The 22,032-nt window shown below is 38.9% G+C and overlaps 2 protein-coding genes across 6 annotated transcripts in view; both read right to left on the bottom strand.

Moving 5' to 3' along the window:
* Nucleotides 1-6,483, bottom strand: part of LOC143847470 (regulator of telomere elongation helicase 1 homolog) — a 64,944-nt gene extending 58,461 nt beyond the window's left edge. For 2 of the 3 annotated variants that reach the window (XR_013235060.1, XM_077356291.1), the window contains exons 1-3: nt 6,247-6,483; nt 5,895-6,139; nt 4,089-4,228 (exon numbers count right to left, since the gene is read on the bottom strand). Coding sequence is in view for 1 of the 3 variants with exons in the window: in XM_077356291.1 (XP_077212406.1) it covers nt 4,089-4,228; nt 5,895-6,139; nt 6,247-6,348 (487 nt within the window). In the remaining 2 variants the exon portion in view is untranslated. Of the gene's footprint in view, nt 1-4,088; nt 4,229-5,894; nt 6,140-6,246 lie in introns of those variants that run through there. The other variant, XM_077356292.1, reaches the window with a different exon arrangement.
* A 494-nt stretch (nt 6,484-6,977) lies between these two features.
* The window catches only part of MSH7 (MUTS homolog 7), a 45,711-nt gene continuing 30,656 nt past the window's right edge, over nt 6,978-22,032 (bottom strand). For all 3 annotated transcript variants that reach the window (XM_077356289.1, XM_077356287.1, XM_077356288.1), the window contains exons 16-17: nt 12,687-12,814; nt 6,978-7,761 (exon numbers count right to left, since the gene is read on the bottom strand). In XM_077356289.1, coding sequence (XP_077212404.1) covers nt 7,285-7,761; nt 12,687-12,814 — 605 coding nt within the window. In that variant the 3' untranslated portion in view covers nt 6,978-7,284. The remainder of the gene's footprint in view (nt 7,762-12,686; nt 12,815-22,032) is intronic.

Raw genomic sequence — 22,032 nt, 5'->3', positions numbered from 1 at the left:
AGCATCCTTAGGAACCTCGGATCGATCGGCTAGCCCAAGCCGGTGGCCGATCTCCTCAAAGTTGTACCATTCAAAAAAAAAAAAATCTCCTCAAAGTTGTCCATGTCGCATCCAACTGCTGTGCAGCAGGCGTTGGTGTTCATTTGTATAGAGTCGGGTTTCTCGATTTCTGCTCCCACATAACCCGGGCTGTATCATGATCCCGCTCATTAAGATATGGATCTTTATAGAGAGATAACTACTGAGCATGGTGAAGGTACAAGAAGGCCCGGCGGTGTGTGTGGTGCTTAAACAGATAGAAGGAACCCAGCGAAAATAAGCTGGTGCTCAAACTGTATCAACTGTTGATACAATCATTAATGGACGGATCGGCCTATGTGGTGGTCGGCGCTGAACTAAAGACTTCTTTTGGGATATGAATCCTCACCTTTGTCCAAAAAATATATTAAAAAAAAAGGGCGGCCCAGTGCACGAGGCTCCCGCCATTGCGGGGTCTGGGGAGGGCTAGATGTACGCAGCCTTACCCCTGCTTTGCAGAAAGGCTGTTTCCGTGACTCGAACCCGTGACCACCAGGTCACAATGGAGCAACCTTACCATTGCGCCACTTCAATTGAGGGGGAGTACAGCTCTACCATTCCATCTACTTCAAGGTATTCAGGATCAATGCAAGGGTTCGAGGGATTCAAGAGCTTGGTTAACAGCCTGTCGCCCTTAAGGCTATCATTAGCCCTCAATCCACGGATGAGACTTCAAGTACATTAGCATATACTTTTGCCCACCACACTTCTGCCCAGTCTAATTGCTCCACCTCCAAGATTAGTAATTCAGGAGCTTCTGATCATATGACTGGTGAGCAAGGTAATTTTTTATCTATTGTTTCTATTTCGAGCAAGGTAAAATTGGCAGATGGATCACTTTCTAGTATCTCTAGAAATGGTGTTTATCGTCTTTCTTGCACCTTGTCCTACGATCAGTTGTTCGTTTTACTGCATTCCTTAGATTCCTTACTAATATGATGTCTGTCAGTAGCCTTACGAAACAACGTAAGTGCAACGCAACTTTATATCCCACTTACTTTGCCTTTCAGAAGCTGGCAACAAAGATGATTGGTTGTGGTCATGAGAAAAATAGATTTTACTTACTAGATTTTATGAAAATTTATAATAAAATGTACCTATGACATTGTCGTCTACGAAATCATCCTTTGAAGTCTCTTCAGATATTGTTTCCTGGTAAATTTAGTCAAGGTTTCAAGTTTCAATCTTGTTATGTGTTTCGGTTATGACGAAAATAAAAACGCGTCAGTTTTTTATAGAAATGTTGGTGGAAATCCTGTAAAATCATGGAAACGTATCACCTTTTAAGATGAAACTTCAGGAAGTGTAAGAATAAAAACAAATACACACTTCAAAATCCTCGCATGAGCAAAAAAAATACTCGTAATGGCTTAAACTCCTAACACCTAGTGACATGTGTTGTCAAGCATGTTTGATAATTCAGTATATATAAGATTTCAAATATAATTCGTATAAATATTTATACATAATACATATACCACATTCTCAATTCATATAAATATAATTGTGTAACACATAAAGGTACCCTGTATTTGAAGACATCCGTAAAAAGGTGGGGGTGGCACCAATTGAGGAGGAGATGAGAGAGCACCGCTTAAGATGGTTTGGGCATATCCAACGTAGGCCTTGGGATGTTCCAATGAGAAGAAGTGACTCATGCCAAGTTGATGGAGTAAAAAGAGGTAGGGGCAGACCGAAAACAACTTGGGTAGGAACAGTGAGGAAAGACTTGAGGGCTAGGAATATAACAAAGAACATGACGTTGGATAGGATAGAATGGAAGAAAATGATCCATATAGACAAACCCAACTAGTGACAAGATTAGACTTAGTCAATTTGAGAAGGGTAGATCCTTTCACCTTCTTCATGAAAATTTTCTAAAGGATTCATTAGCCGACCCCAACTAGTTTGGGACAAAGGCTTAGTTGAGTTGAGTTGAGTTGAGTATAAAGGCACCCTATACCGCCAATACACTTATGGCTTTGGTTTCAGTATGTGCTTCAGTTTCGATATGTGTTTCGGGTGGGGATGGAAAAGAAAGCATTCCAGTCATTTTGTGTTGATTTCAATGAAAATTTAAAATCATGAATTTAGGTTGAATAAAGAGTCTAGGTTTAGTTGTGACAGTTGCAAGTTTGATAACTATTTATTTTCTCAATTTACATAAAAGTTCATTTCCTTTCCAGTTATTTCATTCTAATGTGTAGGGGCCTATCCTTGTAATTTCTACTTTTGGATTTCGATATTTTCATTCATTTATTGATGATTATCTGTACGCCATAGATATAAATAATGAAAAGTAGAGATGAAGATACTAACAATGTAAAACATTTTATAAAATGCCTTATACTCAATTTGATGCTAAAATTAAAGTTTTTTGTTTCGTTTAGGGAGGGGAGTATCGATATCATGGCTTAAAGGAATCTTTCCTCAAACATGGCTCGTACACCTGAACAAAATGGTGTTGTTGAAGGGAAGAATAGGCATCTTCTTAAAGTGAAGAATAGGCATCTTCTTAATAGATCTATTCGTATTAGACTCAAAGTTGCAAATATCTATTGGGATGACGTAGTGTTAATTGCTTCATAAAAGATCAATCTTATGCCCACTCCTATTTTGTAAGGGAAAATCCCTCTTCATCTCTTATCTCTCAGTGGTCCTTTGCTTTCTCTCCCACGATAGGTATTTGGTTCTGTTTCTTTTGTTCATATTGTTGGTCCTACTAGCGATTGGTTGGGAAGCTTATTTATTTGACCATCACATGTCTAGACATTACTTATGATGTGACTGTGGTAAGACATTTCATGCATAAACCATACAAAACACATTCTAAGGTATTTGAAATGATCACCATGTAAAGGCATTTTGTATAAGAATCATGATTGCTCAGATGTTTGAGGTATAGTGATGATTAGATTGGCTTGGCAGATAATAGATCCAGTGTTTACAAATGTGGATGTGGGTCAAAACATGGCCAAAGCAAATCCTAGTCGACTCGACGCGATGCAGCCAGTAATCAGTTAACGCGATCGAGTACTTGATTGATGCGGGGTTGACACGGTCAAGTACTCAGGAGAGCCGAAGAAGTTTGAATTAACTTTTTGCAGGGAAAAATGTGGACTTGGACAAGAATGCAGTCGAGCTAAAAAGGAGTCAACTCGGGTGAGTCAACGATGATGCGGCGGAGTTTTTAAACTACTAATAGATCTACCAGTGGGTATTGCATGTTTGTTAGTGGTAATTTGGTGACCTGAAAAGTAAGAAATAATCTGTCTCTGCTCATTCTTCAACTGAAGTTGAATGAATATCGATCAATGGCTTATGCTACACTAAGCTAATGTGGCTTTGTTCTCTTTTCATAGATATGGGCTTTGAGATCTCTACTCTCTACTCCTGTGAAGCTTCATTGTGAAAATCAAATCATACATATTGCCTCTAAGCTTGTCTTCCATCAGTGGACTACGCACATAGAGGTGGATTGTCACATTGTTCATGAGAAAGTGTCTTCCCCACCATCTCCACTCTATTTGTTCACTTTGCATCTCAGTTAACTAATATATTCACTAAGGCTACAGTTCACGTTCATCTACATGATATTATAAGCAAGTTAGGTAGGTGTGATATTTATGCTCCACCTTGAGGGGGAGTGTAGAATAAAATAAGGGTTTTATGCGATTGGGTCATAGGGCAAACACCTTTAAGATGTCATGTGAGAGTGTGATTTTGTATTTTATTAATCTCTAGAGTAGAGGGGTTAATATAGTGAGTGAGTGACTGTGTGTGTGTGTGTGTCAATTTTATTAATCACTTAAGGGGAAGGATTAATATTGGCACTTCGTGTTCTTCCTGAACACTTACATCACTATAGTTACATAACTTAAATTTGTAACTTATGTTTTTCCACACGAAATGAATAAAACAAGATTTGTGGGTTGGGTTTCTCCCAACCATACAAGAAAATGCAGCAAGCTAATCAAAATTAAGATATAACAACAGTAGAAGGGAAGTACCAGAAACGCGAGTGTAATGGGAGCAAGAGCGTTTCTTGCAAAGGGAATGGCAAGCATTGTTTTGTGCTCTTCCACGAAGATTCCGCACTTCGTCATTAATGCACATTTGCTCCCGAGAACCTAGTACTACCATCTTGGGCCTGCATGTTCTCTAATAGTAAATAAGTGAAAAGGCAAAGAACTTTAAGGCCATATGAAGCAACATTGTTGTTTAATACCAGGTAAAACTTCACCAATTAATGGCCCGTGAAAAGAGGCATAAAAGCAAGCTTAAGAGTCATAATGGTAAACCCATAAACTAATGACTTTGAACCATAAAGCACTCAGATAAAGTGTGGAACAAGGAACTTAATTATGTATAGCCAGCATAAACAAAGCCATTATCTTGATCCAAAATAAAGTAATCATATTCACAATTAGAAAAGCTATAAAGATCAGAATAATGCCTCCAGTCTATATTAGCCTAACTAGACAAGCAACGTCAATGCCAATATATCGGAATATGCCAAAACCATTGATGCCAAAGTAAGGTGTAGAACCTATATGTTCAATGTCAATACGTATTTATTTTTGAACTCAAGAATTTGGTTTTGTTGTAAAGAAAATCATGCACTGCACTAACATCAGCGATAGATTGGAAAAAAACAGAGGGGGGGGGGGGGGTAATAACTTCGTTTTAAAGCCAAATTAAGCTATAATCAATCCAGTTAAGAGCATTGGATACTTAAGCACAACAAAACAGTCTTTGTGCTTTTGCGACTTGTGTGGCTACTCTAGTCTCGAACAATCACCACCTGAGTGATAGTCTAAAGTGTCAAAGCTTTAGCAGATAATGATTAACACGGTGACAAGCATGCCTAGGTCAAAAGGGAATTAATATTGTTTATCGTGTCTCTTTATTGGAAATTATACGTGCATCTTATATACTTTTTACGTCTGTTTAGGCAATGATTCCAGTCATGTCTTTTGTTACCTTGCCTTATTCAGCATGTCTTGGCTGTAAGCAAATGACATGGGAAACAATTGCCAAGCCAAGCATACATCCATTTGCGGACATGCAAAGTGATGCAGAAAGGTATCAAGATAAGCAGTTCTATAATTCAAGAAAAGGACAAGATGGAGAAGTCAAGCAACCAAATAAGATGCTCTAGCCATGTCGTACGAGAACATGTGAAGGGAACATCTCTGAACAAGAAATATTACAAACAGCTTACTAAGCTAGTAAACAAGTTATACATCCAATAAAAGTATAGAAACAATGGAAAACTCTGACCAATAGATTGTGGGATAAGTCACTCAACAATGGTGTTCCCCTTTTCAATATCAACCTTCAATATAACAAAGAAACACCGCATTGCCATACAAGAACGAGCACTTCTTTAAGTTAATGTAGAGTTTCTCCTTGAGGTTCTCCTCCATGATTTGCCGCAAATGCCATAAGGTGGATTTTTAGTTCTAATTTTTTTTTTTCTTTTAAGAATGTACATCTATGATTCCCATGTGATTAAAAAGACTCAGAAGTTGGCATTTTGACTTGAGATTTACCCCAAAAGATGCAATCAGTAGGAAATAAGGAGAGAATCTCCCATATCTAGCAACACAACTCAAAAAAAAATCCAGGAAATGGAGAAAAACCTAGCGAAATACTAAAGTTGGATAGGTTTTGGAAGATAAATAGAAAACAAAAGAATCAATTCTGGTTTATGACAAATTCAACTTTCCTCTACACAAATCACGTACATAATAGCGGCTTAGAAATAATAGAAATTCTGGAAATGAGATATGGGAGGAGAAATTTAGTCAAACCTGTAATTACTAGTTTTCAATTCTCGGATTACTTGTCGGAGTTGGCTGTGAGTACGAGAAGTGTATATTATGGTAGGGAGATTATTCTCAGTGGGTGAAGTATTATCAATGTGCTCGGTGCCGAAATTTCGACCCTTTGATTGGGTTGAGAAATTGCCCAAACTCTTTCTCCACGCCAATGTGGCACAGAGCAGACACAGAGTCTTCCCCGTTCCAGTAGGACTCTCCAACAAAGCATTGCATTTCTAGCACAGTTACAAAAACATCAGAAGAAGTAGAAGAAAATAGAGGGTGGGTGAAAAAGGAGATATGGTTGTATATAGGCATGGGGGAAATGATAAGATTTTGTCACCTCTTGTAAGGATCGGATAACTTTCTCCATGTAAACGATCTGGCATTCGTAAGCTTCGAACGGGAAATCGACATCGATTCCCCTGATCTTGTAGATCGGCATTTGGTCGAGATCTGTTCAGAAATTAGGGTTCGAGAGATTTTATTCGCGAGGAGAGAAGTATTGTAGTAACTAGCAAGAAAACCCTAACCGAGAGAATAAACTTGTGAAGAAAACGAAGGAACAAATGAGAGACAACTAACATGACGATGGGAGCCTTCCCGCCCTTTGGTATTCTTCATTGTGACCGCCTCCTATTTTGATAATGGCACTCCCACAATTCTATTATGCCCCCATTCAAACCAGCTGTAAACGTCCTATAGGATAATTTACAAACAATTACGTTTTAATTTTGATCAGCTGTATGATCGTCATTGTTCTATGGAACACTCTAACACTTATGATTGAGTCCAATGAGGCAGGGTGGTGCCATGTCCACACGGTTTTCATGATACAATGTGCAGTCATCCCCAGGTAGCAGCATGTACGGTGCAGGCCCACTATTTCCTCTCCTACAATAGTTATGATGTTTTGTGATAAACACTGCACATGGCACCGACCGGCCCCATTGGACGCATGTACTCCATAACCAAAGATAATTTAGTATGGTATGAGGAAGACCCGCACTTCCTATTCTTTCTAATTTTATCACAATTGATCAGTTAACAAACCAGCCCGTCACATGCATAATGAAAGTTTAACTGTCATTCTCATTATCAGAACTTCCCCCCAGTCAGAAAGTAGCTGTTGCTATTCATTCCAAAAATCAATTCACCACTCTATATATTTAGCTAAGGAATGCAATAACATTTCTTTGTGCGCCAAAAAGAGTTTGTGTATATTACTTCCAAACTTAGATTGGAAGCATTTTTTTCACTTTTTCGATCTATAAGAGATCTTCAATTTACCATTCTTTACATTTAGCTACAGAAAAAGCATTTCTTTAGTCACTGAAGAGAATGTTTCTTATCACTTCCCGAACTTCTACTGGAAGCATTTTCACTGCTCTTCCAATCTATAGGAGCTCTTCAGTTCGTGCCACAGGCAAAGTAATGTATCAGATGCATCTTCATTTATACTGGAGTCGCTGATCTGTGAAATAGCCAACAAGGTTTTCAGCCATTCCTCATGAAGAGTGGAAAACTCTGATCTCCCTTCACTCAACCTGAAATTTTCTCCAATTGTCATTTTCATTACTTGGCTGGCATTTGATGCAACCTCGACCACGTGTTTTGGGATCCCAGCCATGAGTGCCACTTGCAGCCCATAGCTCTCTGGACATGCTCCTGAAGTGAGCTGGTACAGAAAAACCAGCTCCTGATCACTATTGAAGTTGCTTCCGGTTCTCATCTTAAAAGAGCAAGCCATGTGTTGCAGGCTCACATGAGGGTGAGAGCTAAATTCCTTTGTGAGAGGGTGATAGTGAGTGGCAAACAACAAACGACAGTGGACCTTTTCAACAAGATGGCGAAACACCTGGATAATTATTCAAAAAAGAGAGAGGATTTAGAACAAGATTATAAAGAGAAGTTGTAACGTGCAAAATGGTTTCTCAAAGCTCAAACATGACCAACCCTTCATTTGGGAGATGCTAATCTGCAATGCAATGTTTTTGTCAGAAAAAGAACAGCAGGCTACAACTTTTAATAAAGAGGATACTGGATAGAAGGGAAGTTTTATGGAGTTGGATATGCTTCTTCTGAACACCAGCACTATATCAATAAATGTTGAACAGGAATTTGGAAAGGCACAAGTATCGTAATTCTCCTGATCTTTTGGCTTTCTACAACCAGAACATGCGCACACAAGCACGATAAACACCCTCATTTGCATATATATATATATATAGGTGTGTGTGTGTGCAGAGTTGCTGCGCTCGAGCACAGAAATAGGGGTGGGCCACATTTTTGGTGGGATCCAAAGCATTCATTTGATGGGCCCTTTCATGGGTAGGGTGTCCACCAAAAATCAGCTCCATTGGATCACCTTAGGGTATCCATTTGTGGGGCCAAAAATGGACAGATTGTGGACGAACAGTATCTGTCCATTTTTAGCCCCACAAATGGACACCCATTGGTGATCCAATGGAGTTGATTTTTGGTAGGCCCCCCATCCATAATGTTTCTGTGCTCGAGCACAGCTAGGCCTAGCTGCGCTCGAGCACAGCAACCCTTCTCTCTCTCTCTCTCTCTCTCTCTCTCTCTCTCTCTCTCTCTCTCTCTCTCTATATATATATATATATATATATATATATATATATATATATATATATATATATATATATATATATATATATATTTTACTGGTCAACCACAATGATAGATGATTATCTCCTCTTATCTGCTGTTTTTCACCTATTCACGTGTCATTTTTTTTTGTAGGTAAGCTGGGATTGAACCTGAGACCTCAAGGTACAGAAACCAAGCCTCAACCATCGAGCTACAGGCCCAACCCCTCCTCATGTCTTCTTCATCTTAGTCTTAACAAGTGTAAATGATTTAACAAGGAATCAAAGCCTGTTGCAAGCATGTAGAAGGTTGGAGATAATACAAACGGTACTTTCTCCTCTCGAATTCCTTTCATTTCTCCCTTTGATCCTCTCTTCATTTTAAATGCTTCTTATTTCTCCTAGAACCTTCTCAACTCCCAAAACTCAATTTTATTTTATTTCCCCCTCATTTTGACATTTTCTTCTCATTTTAAAACCCTACCATCACACATGCTATTCTTTCTTTTTATTTACTGTGAGTACAAGGTAATTCCCCTTTACATTAGAATGATAAAACAAGAACTGCAAACTTACATGGCCCATGCTAATCTTTGTTGGTGGAAATCCTGCTAAAATAAACATATTTTTAGTTAAGATATGCTAGAAAACATAAGTTAGTTCACATTAGAGCATGACCCACTTAAGTTCGTGCATGTTAGCATCATAACCTAAAACTACATGAAATTTAGCTTCTTAATCAATTAAATAGTTGCCAATTTGATGTGAAGCGGGTTTGAGGCAATGGCTACAGGGAGAAGGATGTGCAAATCATGTGTCACGGGTCTTCAATTTGATGACGAGGTCCGTGCGGCACTTGCGATGTTTCGGGAAAAAAAAGTTAGCCAAGCAAGATTAACTCTACTCAACTAAGCCTTTGTCCCAAACTAGTTGGAGTAGGCTACTGAATCCTATAGAAAATTTTCATGAAGGTGAAAGAATCTACCCAGTTCAAATTGACTAAGTCTAATCCTGACACTACTTGGGTTCGTCTACGTGGATCATTTTCTTCCATTCTATCCTATCAATGGTCGTGTTCTTTGTTATGTTCCTGGCCCTCAAGTCTTTCCTCACTATTTCTACCCAAGTTGTTTTCGGTCTACCCCTACCTCTTTTTACTCCACCAACTTGGCATGAGTCACTTCTTTTCACTGGAGCATCCAAAAGCCTCTGTTGGATATGCCCAAACCATCTTAAGCGGTGCTCTCTCATCTTCTCTTCAATTGGTGCCACCCCCACCTTTTTACGGATGTCTTCATTTTTAATTTGATCTAACCTTGTGTAGCCGCACATCCATCTAAGCATTCGCATCTCCGCTACACTCATCTTATGCACATGCTGCTTCTTAGTGGCCTAACATTCTGAGACGTACAACATGGCTGGCCTCACAACTGTCTTATAAGACTTACCCTTCAACTTGGTAGGTATTTTACGATCGCACAAAACTCCTGAAGCATGCTTCCACTTCAACCAACCTGCTCTTATTCAGTGGTTAACATCCTCTTCAATATCTCCTTCCTTGTGTAGGAGTGAACCAAGATAACAAAAGATATCCCTCATAGGTACCTCTTGTCCAGTCATATTTACTACATCCTCGCCCTGCCTCCTAACATTACTAAAGTTGCACTCCATGTACTATCTTAGTACCGCTCAGTCTAAAACTTTTGGATTCCAAAGTAGTTCTCCATAACTCTAACTTAGTATTAAATCCTCCTTTGGTTTTTTCAATTAATATTATATCATCTGCAAATAACATACACCATGTACCTCGTCCTGGATACCCACCGTAAGTTTATCCATAACTACGGGTATCATCAAAAGCGTTATCAAGTTCTCCCAAATTCGCTACGGGTTCTCCGTTAAACAACTTATTGAAGCAACTTCACCACCTCTCCTTAACCTCGTTTTCTTTTACTAACAATCTTTGATTTTCATCTTTGATGCATTTTATACGATTCAAGCCCCTACTCTTCCCTTCTCTCATCTTAGCAAGCTTGTAAGCATCTTTTTCACCTTCTCTCGTCCCTAACCTGTGGTACAAATTCTCATAGGCCTTGCCTCTAGCTTCTCTTACTGCCTTCATAGATATTTTTTTAACCAATTTATACTTCTCAATGTTCTCCTTATTTCTACACTCATGCAAACATTTATAACACTCCATTTTCGACCTAATCGCCTTTTAGACCTCCTCATTCCACCACTACATATCATTAGACGGCGGCCTACTCCCTCTAGATTCTCCAAGTACCTCTCTAGCCACTTTCCTGATATAACTAGACATCTCATTCCACATAATATTAGTCCCTTCATCACGACTTCATGGTCCTTCTTTAAGCAGTCTATCTTTAAACATATATAGTTTTTCCCCTTTAAGAGTCCACCACCTAGTCCTCGAATGTCTAACATCTCTATCTTTTCTCTTCCAACGTTTAATGCATATATCCAACACCACCAACCTATGTTGTGAGACTAAACACTCCCCGGGCATGACTTTACAATCTTTACACGCAGCTTTGTCCTCTCTCCTAGATGGGGACCTTTGATTGAAAAAGAACAAGAGAGGGCACGGGAGCACAAGAGGTGTCAGGTTTTTCCATGTCTTTTTCATTGTTTTCCATTAGTTATAACTGTCGGGGTATAAATTTTACTTTAGGAGATTTATTTTTTAAGTTCCTAGATCCATACAAATAAGAAAAGGAGATGGTGTTAGTTATTAGCTTCAATTAGGAGTCCAATTCCCAATGTTTTACTTTTTCCTTTTGTTAGTTTTATAGTAGTGTTGGTTTGGTTTATAAAATATAACGACCAAGGTTGGTACAGAGCGAAGCAAAAGCGGAAAGTAGGAAGAAGGAAGTGAGGGTTATCTGGAAAGTGAACATAAAGCGTAGTAAATGAAAATTACATAAACAATTGTGAAAATTTTGTAAAAATTACAATTAAATTGAAATAATTTATTTTAAATGTTTGTCAAATATAAAAAAGGAAATCAAATCCAACCAAAATAAATAAATCCAAAACCATGCTCAAGATTAGAAGCCAGTGCAACAATAATTCCTAAAGACATTTAAGTACTGAACACAATATCAGAGCCAAAAAATAGTTAAATATCATATTGATTCTTATGATCAAGTGTGGCACCAACTGTGCTGCATGGATTCAGATTCGCGTGTCGGGATCCGACACGAATTCGAGGTGTTGGATTCGGCAAACATCAAAAAATAGGATTCGTTGATTCGGCAATTTTTATGAAATAAAATAATATTGAAAAAATTAAAAAATTTATATATATATATATATATATATATATATATATATATTCATGAAAATTTTGAGGGTGAGGTTCGAAGCGTTAAGAGTTTTTATTAAGAGAGTCGAAGAGAGGGGTGGGAGGGGGGTCGATGTTCAAGGGTGGAGGGTCAATTCGTTAGAGTTTTATTTAAAAAGTACTGGTTGTGCTTTTATATAAAAAAAGTTAAGAAGAAAACACGTTTAAAGGGGAAAATATACAGGATTCGCATTTTAAAACAGACAATGATGCGCCGGATTCGCCTGAAAAAAGAGGATTCGTGTGGGACATGGCTACAACAAGAATCCGGGTGTGTCCCACGCGAATCCATGTCCGATTTGCATGTGGAGATGTGTCGACACGGATTCGGCATAGGGGGGCAACGAATCCATGCAACACAAGGCACCAAGAACAAGTCAACAAACAAACATAAATTCAATTGTACAAGAAAGAAAATTAAATTCAATTAACTTTAAGTCTTAAAACTCGGGGTTTAAAAATAAAATAGAGGGAATGGGGAAACATAATAAACTCAATATGTTATGTCTTGTCTTCTTCTTGTTGTAAGCAGTAACAAAGCAATTACAAAAAAAAATGTACAACAAATTAACAGTTAAACAAAAACTATGAAACTGAAAAAAAAAGTCAAGTAGGTAAAACCACACTTCGTTTTCTTCTTTTTGGGACTAAGCACAAAAAGCCTATGTAAGAGCAGTTCTAGAAGTCCAAAAAAGGAGTAACATTTGAAGTTAGGGCTGACTATCACATTCAAAAACCTGTTCGCTGTTACCGAGCACCAAGTGCTAGTGCAAGGATAATAAAGTAAAAGTACAAATGTCATATACTCACAGAATAGGCAATAGCATATCCATCAAATGTGCTTGTTCCTCGACCAAGTTCGTCAAGCAGAACTAGAGAATCTTGAGTGGCATTTTGAAGGACTGATGCTGTTTCTGTGCATTCAACAAAAAAAGTACCTACAAAAGAAAATTCACGCTGTTCATTATCTAAGACACTACTTCAAAGAACAATATGTTGAATGACACCATACACCATTGGGCTCAACCATGAAAAATATCTAGTTCTTTTTACTTGTATGAGGATCTACAACATAGACAAGCATTGCCTTCTATTCAAGGATAATAATAAACAAACTAAAATCACATAAGGATTATAAGTAATGACAGCATATAGTTTAGGGAGCCATTAGGGGTGTAAACGAGCCGAGCCGAGCCGAGCTTGGCCCAGCTCAGCTCGGCTCGGCTCGGCCAGGCTCGACAAGGCTCGCGAGCCTTACCGAGCTCGTTAATGGGGTTTGAGAAGAGGGTTTTTGAAGTGGGAAGGCTTGGAAGTAGTAACTGGAGTTAGATCGGAGCTGGGGATGTATTGGATTAGGTGAGGGTTGCCGGAGACGAGGGTTTTGGCCGGAGAAATGGATGGTAACAACGGTGATGGGGGTGCTTGGGTCTGAATATTGAAGGAGATGGAAGTGATGAGGTGGTGGTGATGCTTGGGTGAAGAAGATGATGGGGGAGAGGTAAGATGATCGGATCTCCGGAGGAACCACCGGAGAAGACGACCGGTACCCTTTGTTCTCTCTCTTTCTTTGTTCGCTTGTAGCTCCAAGCCTCTAAGAAACCCTAAACAAACAAAAAAAAGAGCCCTTCTTCCAAGAAACCCTAACAATCCTCTTTTATAGAGAAGTAACATTTTTTTGCCACCCCCTCCCTTTCTGGACAGCCCCTCTTTAGTGTATTGTGTGACTACTCTTTATGCACAGGAAGGTGGTCCAGGGTAAAAAGGGAGCCTTAACAAGCCGAGCCGAGCCGAGCCTGGCCTAGCTCGGGCTCAGCTCGTTAAGCTTAACAAGCCGGCTCGGCTCGGCTCGTTAAGGATTCGAGCCAAGCCCTTACCGAGCCGAGCTCGAGCGAGCTTCCGAGCCCAAGCCCAAGCCCAAATTGACACCCCTAGGAGCCATTAAATGTCCAAGGGTAAAACCTCAAAAGTCCTTTGTCCAAGAGTGGACAGTATGTGACACTACATATGGAGCTCTAGTGACTTATAGCTATCGTAATTTTTTCTTTCAAGTTTCGGAGCCTCGGGCACACATGCACAAAATTAAGGCAAGCCTCCGTTTTTAGGCTGCCAACTATGGTTATTGTACTCAAGGTAGGGCTGCAACAGGGTCGGGTTGGGTCGGGTTTTTCAAAACCCTAGCCCAACCCTGGATCCCATTATCTCGGCCCTGACCCGCCCTGACCCTGAGTCAGGCCGAAAAACCTCAACCCATTACCCGCCCTACAAGGCTCAGCATAGCCCTGGCCCGCCCTGATTGGCCTGGGCCAGGCCGGGTTGGCCCTGATTGACCCTAGTGAAAATACCTGTTAAGGATGCCAAAAATAAAGCAACTACATATCATATAGAACAAAATGATCAATAAACAGAGAAAGGGAACAAAATAAGACAATATGAATTCAACAACATGATGGGCAGCAGAGACAATCAATTAATAATAATAATCTAAAGAAACATCAATTCAAGATAATAGAAAACATTACCAAAAGAAACATGCACAAATGGTTCAATTCTATAATAGAAAACTTAGAGTCGGGTCGAGCCTGGTCGGGCCGACCCGAGGTATTAACCCTAAACCCGACCAGACCCGACCCTGACTCGGGGCCTAGAAAATGAACCCTGACGCGCCCTCAGGGCTGGAAACCCAGACCCTGTTCGGGCTCAGGGCGGGCCAGGGCTGACAGGGCCAAACTTGCACCCCTAACTCAAGGTTTTAAATTTCGACCGAAACGCATTCCGAAACCAAAAAAGGACCGAAACGCATTCCGAAACCGAAATTTAAAACCTTGATTGTACTATTGTGATATGAGCAGAAACAATTAATAGTATCAATACTAGGCATTTTAGTAATTTTTGCAAGGAATATGATGTTTACCACCCCACCCTCCTTCCTTTATTTAATAGCTACCCACCTCTTTGTTATCTTAGAAAAAATATTCCTTGGTTATTATAAACAAGTGGCTATCTTACTTATGTGATAGTTTCTACTAGTGTATTTGTGCATATTCTAGCATTTTCTGAAGTTCCACCTAAAAATTCTATTATTTGCATATGTTTTCATATGTTTCTGTGATTTTATAGGATTTCCATCGAAATTTCCAACTGAAACAAAAACATCTATTTCCAAGGTGACCGAAATAGAAACCGAGTACGATGAAAGTGATGCCAAAGATTGAGAGAAAAGTAGGAGGCCAGATCATCTCGCTAGATTTTGATAGCAGGAAATCTTTTAGGAACATAAATCAATCAATTGTTGAACAACGCACATCAGGGCACGTTGTGTTAGTTTTAACTGGAACGAACAGGTATTTAAAGCACAATGGAGGCGGTTTGAATCAATAAATAACAAAAGCTTTCTCCCTTGTTCGATTTTCCAGGAAGCCTAGTTACTAGTTATAGTTGGTGATTAAAGGAAAAACACGAAGATATAATAAACTATACCAATTTGATTACCTGTCCGGTAATCTCTGCTTGATTCACTCCTCGCTCGGCTTTTGGTCTTCACAAGATTGAACACCTTGGAAGTTGGAGTGATGGCTCCTTCTTTACTGCTTGGACTTGTGAAGGAAGTTGAAGAAGAACTTTTCTTCTTTGTCGATGGAGGAAGAAGACAAAAAATCCTTCTTAGAGAATACTTGAGATAGAGAGAGATTTCTAGAGAAGTAGAGAGAGGAAGTGAGAGTGAAAAACGCCCAACCTTTGTTTCCTTCTCTATTATCTCTTTAAATAGATGGCACCTAGGGTTGGATGTCCAAGCTTGCTTGGGTGCCCATCACACGTGGGTTGCCATTTCCATAAAGCTGCTATATTACATTTAGAAACTATTTTCATAAGCTTGTAAATTTGTTCCCAAAACATAAATAGTTTCTCTTATCTTGAAGAAACAAGTTTCTTTTTTCCAAAAATTACTTTCAAGAATAAACAAAACTCTTTCCTTTTCTTAAAATATGTTTCCAAAACCAACAACTTAAATAAGGAAACCATTTCCTTTTAAAATTTGTTTCTAAAATAAGCAAGGAAACACTTTCCTTTTTAATTCTCTCTCTTTTCTCAAAACAAAACTCCAACTTTTCATTTCAATTAACTAATCTAATTAATTAATCAAGCAACTTTCTAAATATAGAATTCTAAAACTAGAAAGTTTCTTCTCCATCAAAATTGGAAATTCCAAGTTCCCATTTTCGAATTAATTAATCTAATAAATTAATTCTCCATGCAAATTAATTAAATAATCTAAGTAATCAATAACATGCATACATCACCACCATCGTATATGCGTCCAAGCGCATACACCGTAGTATGGTGTAATTCCTCCCTATATCCAAATACAATTGATCCTATCCGTCCGAGCAAGCAACCGATGAATTCCAAGACACATATTCTCCAAGAATCCATAAAGGTCAAGCGAGTTAAGAGTGGGATCGATGCAGGGATCTGACAATCTATCCTACAAGACTCAAAGAGCCCCACTGCGACCTCGCCCTATAGTCATTCCACGATCACATTAGATAAGTGGCCCCCAACAGGACATTACCATGAAGATGACCGTCCGATCATCCAAATACCCCTAATCACATCCTATGCGTATGTCCTATCTCCAATCCCCATCTACCAGGCTGGGTCCTACGAGGGGTGGACATTTATTACCCCCTAGGCCCACTCAATGATATAACTTTCCATCTATCAACCTGGGCCCACAAAAGTACTTGTAAAATCCTTTGAAACCAACAACTTCTGTTTGCTATCTAAAGGGAGAATATTGTCGTGATACTAGAGCTATACATCAAAAGTCCCATTTTTAAAACCTAGGTTTGAAATTTTATATATATATATATATATATATATATATATATATATGAGGAAACTGTTGGTGCGCTTAAGCTCACCAAACTTATGGTGAGCTTAAGCGCCCAATCACATGGCGGCCCACTTTGTTAGGATGATCCAAAGCATTCATTTGAAAGTCCCTTACATAGATGGGGGGTGTACCAAAAATCAGCTCCATAGGATCATCCTAACCCCTCCATTTGTGGAGGACAAAAATGGACAGACACAAATCTGCCCCATTTTTTTCCTCCACAAATGGAGGGGTTAGGATGATCCTATGGAGCTGATTTTTGGTACACCCCCTATCTACGATAAGGCCTTGCAAATGAATGGTTTGGATCACTCCCCAAAATGTGGGACCCATGTGATTGGGGAGCTTAAGCGCACCATAAGTTTGGTGCGCTTAAGCTCACCAACAGTTTCCTCATATGAGGAAACTTATATATATATATATATATATATATATATATATATATATATATATATATATATATATAAGTTTGGTGCACTTAAGCTCACCAACAGTTTCCTCTATATATATATATATATATATATAATTTTCTTATTTAACTTCCGTTTGTTATCTAAAAGGAGAATATTGTCGTGATTTAAATTCTATTACCTATTAACTTATGAAGTTAATATGAAAAAAAAAACTTATGAAGTTAATGAATTATATCATGTTACCCTATGGAGTTTTGTGTCAAGAGACTCACACCTATATTTGTACATGTTCTATTTATTATAACGAGGCGTGCTCGTATGGGGATTCCGTGTGAGCGAGTGCGGCTATTTAGTTGGGGCTGAGTCGTTTATTGGATTTATTTTGACTATGTTTATTAGGATTTCATGGATCCACTAATTTATTTGCTTACTCCTCAATTTATAATTAGAAGAAAAAAATTTATGGTATTTTAATACTATGCGGTTATTGTTTCCCTTCAGTTGGGATAGCGGTTCGAGTTTCGGATTCCTCAAAAATTCCGGGTCGTTATAGATTAGATGGCTCCCACCTCTCATACATGCCTCCTTCATACCGTGCTCTATTTTCTATGTCCATTGCTTGACGTGAGATTATCTTATCCAAGATTTTAAATTTTGGTTTTGGTTTTGGTTGCCACAGGAACAGAAATATTTCGATTTCGGTTGGATATTTCAGTGGAAATCATGTAAAATCATTAAAACATATTGAAACATATGCAAATGAGAGAATTTAAAGATTGAACTTCAGGAATGTTAGAATAAGCACAAATACACATTACAAAGCATTACATAAGTAAGACAACCATCTATGATGGTTTAAAAACATCGAACACAAAGTGACATGTATTATCACGCTTGTCTGCTAATTTAGTACATACCAAACTTCGCATGTAATTCATATAAATATTTATACGTGATACATATACCACATTTTACATCCAATTTATATAAATATAATCATGCAATAGATATGTGTATGATATCCCACTAATACACACATGATTTTGGTTTATGCATTATCATCATTTTGGTTTCGGTGGGATAAAAATGGAAACATTTTGGTCATTTTGTGACGGTTTAAATGGAAATTTAAAACCATGATCTTAGCCTTCCAATTTGAAAAATTATCACCAGTTAAGAACAGAATATGAGTGACTTCACTATTTAGTACAACAGATCATGAAACTACAAAATTAATAAAAAATAACATGCTTAATAATCCTGTCCGATTTTAATTACAAACATAAACCAGGTCATCAACTCATGACGATGACACTGGCATCAAATACAGTTCGTAATTGCAACACTCCTATGGGCAAAAATTGCAATATGCTATTAATTTGCCTGATTCCTTAATTATGAGACCAATCAATTTGCAAAATTCACTCTGGAGAGATTTGTAGACCTGTGGGCATCTAGATATATCCCAAGCTTTGACTTCCAATTGATTATCTCATTCCGATCGATCAGTGAACCAGGATCACTTCCTATGCAGCTTAGTAATCATGTTTCATAGTTTGGGGTCACAATGCCGGATGTCACTTGATATGGAACAAACGTCTTTATGTGACTCAGTGCACTTTGCAGTTGCACTTTATCACCTAAGCCATGTCATGACCCAAGATGTTGCAGCCACTCTCAAGTTGCCTTGACATTTTCCCTTATGTGATATGACCGGAGGGGTCACAATGCCGGATGTCGCTTGATATGGATCAAACGTCTTTATGTGACTCAGTGCACTTTGCAGTTGCACTTTATCACCTAAGCCATGTCATGACCCAAGATGTTGCAGCCACTCTCAAGTTGCCTTGACGTTTTCCCTTATGTGATATGACCGGAGGGTCAGAACCGACTCACCGACTAAAACCGTATGCCGATGGCTCAGTTCTGATTCTTACAGGCTCTCAACAAAAGGAGGTATAGTGTATAGTATGTGTTTAGGGTTAAGAGGCTCTATTTAGTAGTTGATATGTGCATTAGGTTCTCAATAGTTTGTAATTTTCGATCACGGGACTCATCCAAACCATTTGCATAACCATTCATTCAACCATATACGTAAGCATTCCACATACAAAAGCCAATACACATTCATATCCTTAAGAGGGCCTCCAACAAAAATTACAATTGTACACATTTAGGTCCCCAAAAGTAACTTTAACAATTACAGCCCATGAATAAAACCAGCTTCAAAATTTCGCACCGCACAAAATCATTTATGGGCCTTAATACTGTATTCTGGGCTTTAACACTGGGTTCAGAACTTTAATTACTAGTTGTGGGCTTTTATTTAATAGTTTTGGGCTGAGGGACTGGATCCTGGGCTACGATCCTGGATTTTGGGCTCAAGAACAGGGTCCTAGGCTCAAAATCTGGAGCCTTGCCTATGTGCTCTACAAAGTCCATCTTTTAAAGGACAAGCCCGAAAGGGCGGGCAAATTACCAGAATGCCCACAAAGCCCTAAAGGTTAGCAATTTGTAAAAATGCATTTAAGAATGCAAAGGACAACCATGTCCTTATCAAACGCAATGAGAGAAGTAGGCTGGTTTGCTTTATCAAGGTTTTGCAGGGGTATGGCCACGACTTCGACTGGATCCAGGGCTACGATCCCGGCTTTTGGGCTCAAGTACTGGATCCTAGGCTCAAAATCTGGATCCTTGCCTATGTGCTCTACAAAGTCCATCTTTTAAAGGACAAACCCGAAAAGGGGGGCAAATTACCAGAATGCCCACAAAGCCCTAAAAGTTAGCAATTTGTAAAAATGAATTTAAGAATGCAAAGGACAACCATGTCCTTATCCAATGCATCGAGAGAAGGTAGGCTGGTTTGCTTTATCAAGGTTTTGCAGGGGGGCATGAACACGATCTCGAGTCTCGACTGCTGCCAGCCGGAACCTTGACACCCTGGCAAGCCGTAACCGGACGGAGGGCTGGCCATCCCGGTGTGAAGTAGTGGCAGCAAACAAGGGGGCATGCGTCAACGGTTTCCAAGAAGGGGTGACATAGCATTTTCCAAAGGGGGCGGCAACGGTTTTGAAGCAGTGCAAGGTCACGACCTTAGCCGCGCCCAAGCGGGTCGAAGGCCCCACGACCGGACCATGCACGGCGACACACTGGAACGAAAATGGTGGCGGGCCTCCAAAAATGCCAAAAAACCATTAAAATTTTCAAAATACCTACCCTTGGATCGTTTTTGCTATGATGGGGCCCACGACCTCCAACAATTAGGCCACCTGACCCCCCATAGTTGCTCAATGTCGACGGCATCACGATCACTACCATCGATCCTCAATCAACTCCAAACCCTTGACATCGATTAATCATGGTTAATCGACAGTCAAGATCAAACAAGACGAAATATGGTAAATCCTTAAAAATATCCAAGATCAAAATACAGTATTTTCTGATAAAAGCATCAAGCTCTTCGATGATCATGGATCAAAGGGTGCTCTGATAGCAATTCTCAGTTTATTAATAAAACATTTATGCAAAAATTGATTGTACCTCCAGCCATTTTGATCAATCCATCATGTTGTGTGATCCGTGCGAAACAACAGTTGAATATGCTCCTGATGAATACCATCCATCGATTACTAGAGAGATCTTCCAATCTAACCAAGTCCAGATGCTTAGATCAATGGAATCTTGGGCTTGGCCTTGGTAGATCAAGGGCCACCGAGAGAAAAACCTAAATCACTCTTGGTGTCTTATTGTACGTCGCTCCCATGAAGCCACCACATATATTTATAATTAGAAATTCGAGTTAGGTCTCCACATGCACCACATCTCTTTCTAATTATTGACCTCCATTAGGCATTAGCTTAACTGCCTTAAACTCTTTGAGGATTTCGTCTCACACGATTCAAAAAAATACCGGATTTCGCTGGATTTGCCAAATTTAGGGATTTCGTTGATGCTTCAGTCAAACTATGTGAAACATGCAATTTTCGAAAGAAAAAAAAAAGCAACGTTTCTGTAGAAATGTCAACATTTCGACTCTGACAAAAATCAACTTTACTTTCAGATAAGAGAACAATGAAGTTCCTTTAAGATATTTCTAAAATAAAGCGAAAAACCAGTGGCGAAGAATCTTACTTGGATTTTGGCCGTGTTTTCATACCAAAATGTTTCTGTGATTTTACAAGATTTTGGCCGAAATTTCGTACTGAAACTGAAATGTTTCCATTTCGCTGACGACCGAAACCGAAATTTAAAACCTTGGTGCTAGGTTGTCAATGTGAGCCACCTTATGAAAATGTTTATAATAGAAAAGAGGTTGCAAGCAAAGAAAAATTGACTCCATATGACATATTATAACTTAAATTGAGACACGTTTCATAAATCAATTGGTCTTGACTCAATTTACTCTTGTCGATGAGCTGGGCATGATGGACATTTGGGCACTGGCTTGAGGGAGTTTGATGATAGCTACATTTTAGTGAGGCTATTGTAGGCTTCCCTTTGATCCTTACTTTCCATTCTTTTCTCCTTTTATTCCATATCTAACTTTACCTTCTTCACCTTATTTATTCAACTTATTACTTATCAAATGCATTTTTGCTCCTATCTCGGGTCCTGTCCAATTTACCATATTTTCAATTTAACACAGAAATTCAGGAATTTCCAAAGTAGCCCATATAATAAAGTTTAGTTGTTATAGGCTTTCAGCAGCATCTAAATCTATATACCAAAGCAAACTATCCTCGAGTCCTGATGTAATCTCAAAGAGAGAATATTTTTGGAGGTAATAACATAAAAATTGAAAAAAAAATAACCAAAACAGTACTAACACCGAGTGTGCAACTAGAAGCAA

Source organism: Tasmannia lanceolata, unplaced genomic scaffold, assembly GCF_043159265.1.
Source record: "Tasmannia lanceolata isolate RefF3 unplaced genomic scaffold, GAP_Taslan_0.1 ptg000015l, whole genome shotgun sequence".
NCBI lineage: Eukaryota > Viridiplantae > Streptophyta > Magnoliopsida > Canellales > Winteraceae > Tasmannia > Tasmannia lanceolata.
This window is presented reverse-complemented; position numbering and strand designations above follow the sequence as displayed.